The 2,527-nt window shown below is 17.5% G+C and overlaps 1 protein-coding gene across 1 annotated transcript in view; it reads left to right on the forward strand.

Annotated features, from left to right (window-relative positions):
- LOC102675928 (endocuticle structural glycoprotein ABD-4-like) overlaps nt 1–2,527 on the forward strand; it is a 6,225-nt gene that overhangs the window by 2,750 nt on the left and 948 nt on the right. The window contains exon 3 of the mRNA XM_006622533.2: nt 947–1,208. Coding sequence (XP_006622596.1) covers nt 947–1,208 — 262 coding nt within the window. The remainder of the gene's footprint in view (nt 1–946; nt 1,209–2,527) is intronic.

Genomic DNA, 2,527 nt, shown 5'->3' on the forward strand with positions numbered 1-2,527 from the left:
AAAAAATATATTATAATGAATAAAATTACTCATTAAAATATACTCAATTTAATTAAGTGAAATTTTAAAACTTATTATTCATATATTTTAAAAAAATAGTGAAGCTAAGTTTTTTTATTAATAATTAACATAATTCTTATTAATTTATAAACATAATTTATGTAAAATTTCTAATTTCTATTAATGTAGTAACTATAATGTAGTTCTATTAAAAGTAATATTATATAAATTGTTAATAAATATAAATTATTAAAATTGAATACTATAATACTATAATATTATGATAAAATTATAAAATTATGATAAATTTAAAAATAATATTATGTTTCAATTTGAATTTAAACATTTATTTTTTAAAATAATTTCATAATTTATGAAATATAAATTAATCATTTATTATTTTAATATAAAAAAATGGAAATCATGTATATAAAATATTAAATATAATTCTTTGCATACATATCATACGCAAAAGAATTAAAAATCAAAATTTATTTTTGCGGTTTATATGATAATTCTAAAGTAATAAAAATTTAATTCAATGATTTAATATTTATTATATAATATATAATTAATTTTGCAGTAATAATATTAAAATAAAATATTTAAAATTCTCTATTATTTTCTTTATCTTTTTTATTATTTATCTTATTTATAATATAATTCCTATTATAATATAATATATTTCCTATTATAATTTTATTAAATCTAATTAAAAACATGAAATATATTAATTTTTGAATATATATAAATTTTATATAACATATTGAATCAAAATAATTTTTATATTTACATATTTACAAATCTCATCTGTAGTAATATAAATTTAAAAATATATTTGTAAATTTGAAAACTTTGTTTTAATGACAATTACGATATGCGTACATATTGAAATAAAGTTCAGAAGAATGTAATTTGAAATCTGATGTGAATAACTTATTCATAGTTATGAAACGGGAAACAATATTATCGCCGAGGAGAGTGGTTACATCAAGAAAGTAGGCGAAGGCGAGGAACAAGGAGAAGCGTTGGTTCAACAAGGAAGTTTCTCATATACGAGTCCAGAAGGGAAGCTGATCACCATCCATTATACTGCCGACGAGACTGGCTTTCACGCGACCGGAGATCACATTCCCACGCCACCGCCAGTCAGTGAAGAGATTCAAAAAGGCCTCGACCTCATCTTTGCGGGCATTCGTCAGCAAGAGGTACGTCCCACGACTTTTTCTTTTCTCACTTTCTGCTTTTTCCTTTCTCTGTTTGTTCTTTCCTGTGTTTTCTTTCAATTCGATATATACTTTCTCTTTCTTTCTTTTTCATCTTATTCTTTCATTTCATTTTATATTTCAAAGAAGTGTATATATATTATAAATTATATAAGATAGTTTACATAAATTGTGATAAATTATTTTTTTCAAAACAACTATTAATTAAATAACTAGATTAATATATATAATATTATTTTATAATCATTTAGAATATATAAAATTAAACTTTTATTAAAGATTTTAAAAATTAAAATATTAAAAAAAAGAGAAAAAAAAGAGAAAGAAAAGAAAGTTCTAGTATTATATTTTTTTTTAATTATAAGTAGATAATTATTTTGTATAGGTATTATTAAATATATTAACATTTATTTTTATTTAAAATAATTGTTACATATTCTATTTTAAAAAATAACATGATAAATATTTTTACGATTTTCTGAAAAATTTTTTATAAATGTTGCTAAGAAAGAATATTTCTTGTATCATAGATATGATAGATAATATCATAGATACTACCTTTATTCTATATAATTTTGTAATATTACAAAATACAAATAATTATTATAATGATAATAGTTAAACATATCTATTCTAAATATTTATAATATTATTATTTACGATATCGAATGCCAAAAATTTTGAGTTTCTAATAATTTATTAAGTAATTAAGAAATTCAGAATATGTAATAATTTGAATAAATAATTAATTTAATTTGTTATTGATATTATTAATGGAATATATAGAGTTTTAATATATTTATGAAATATTTTATTGATTCTAAAGACACAAAATGAACATAAAAGTTACCATGAAAAACCATGTTGATGGTTGAAATTTAGACAATTTGGTTATCATATATTCTCCCATTATTATTACGATATCATAAATGTTCAATCTAACTATTATTATTTTTTAGAATTATTTAAAATTATTTTAATTATTTTAACTATTCAAAATCAAACTATTCTATTTTTATTATTATTATTAGTTATTTAATTACTTTAGATTTAGCATTAAGAGATTAATAATACAGTTTCATTGTAAAATTTTAATTTATAATTTAAATAAAACTATTTTATAATAATAAGTAAATTTATTAAATAATATTTTTTTAATAATGACTTTATTTATAATAACTAAATTTTGATAAAATTTATTTTGACTAAATTAGATTAATAGATTTTAATTATTGAAAAATATAATAAGAATGTTTTATTTTAATTTTAATTTTTTTTAATCCTTTAAAATTATTTTGTAA

This window comes from Apis dorsata, unplaced genomic scaffold (assembly GCF_000469605.1).
Source record: "Apis dorsata unplaced genomic scaffold, Apis dorsata 1.3 scaffold_713, whole genome shotgun sequence".
Taxonomy (NCBI): Eukaryota; Metazoa; Arthropoda; class Insecta; order Hymenoptera; family Apidae; genus Apis; species Apis dorsata.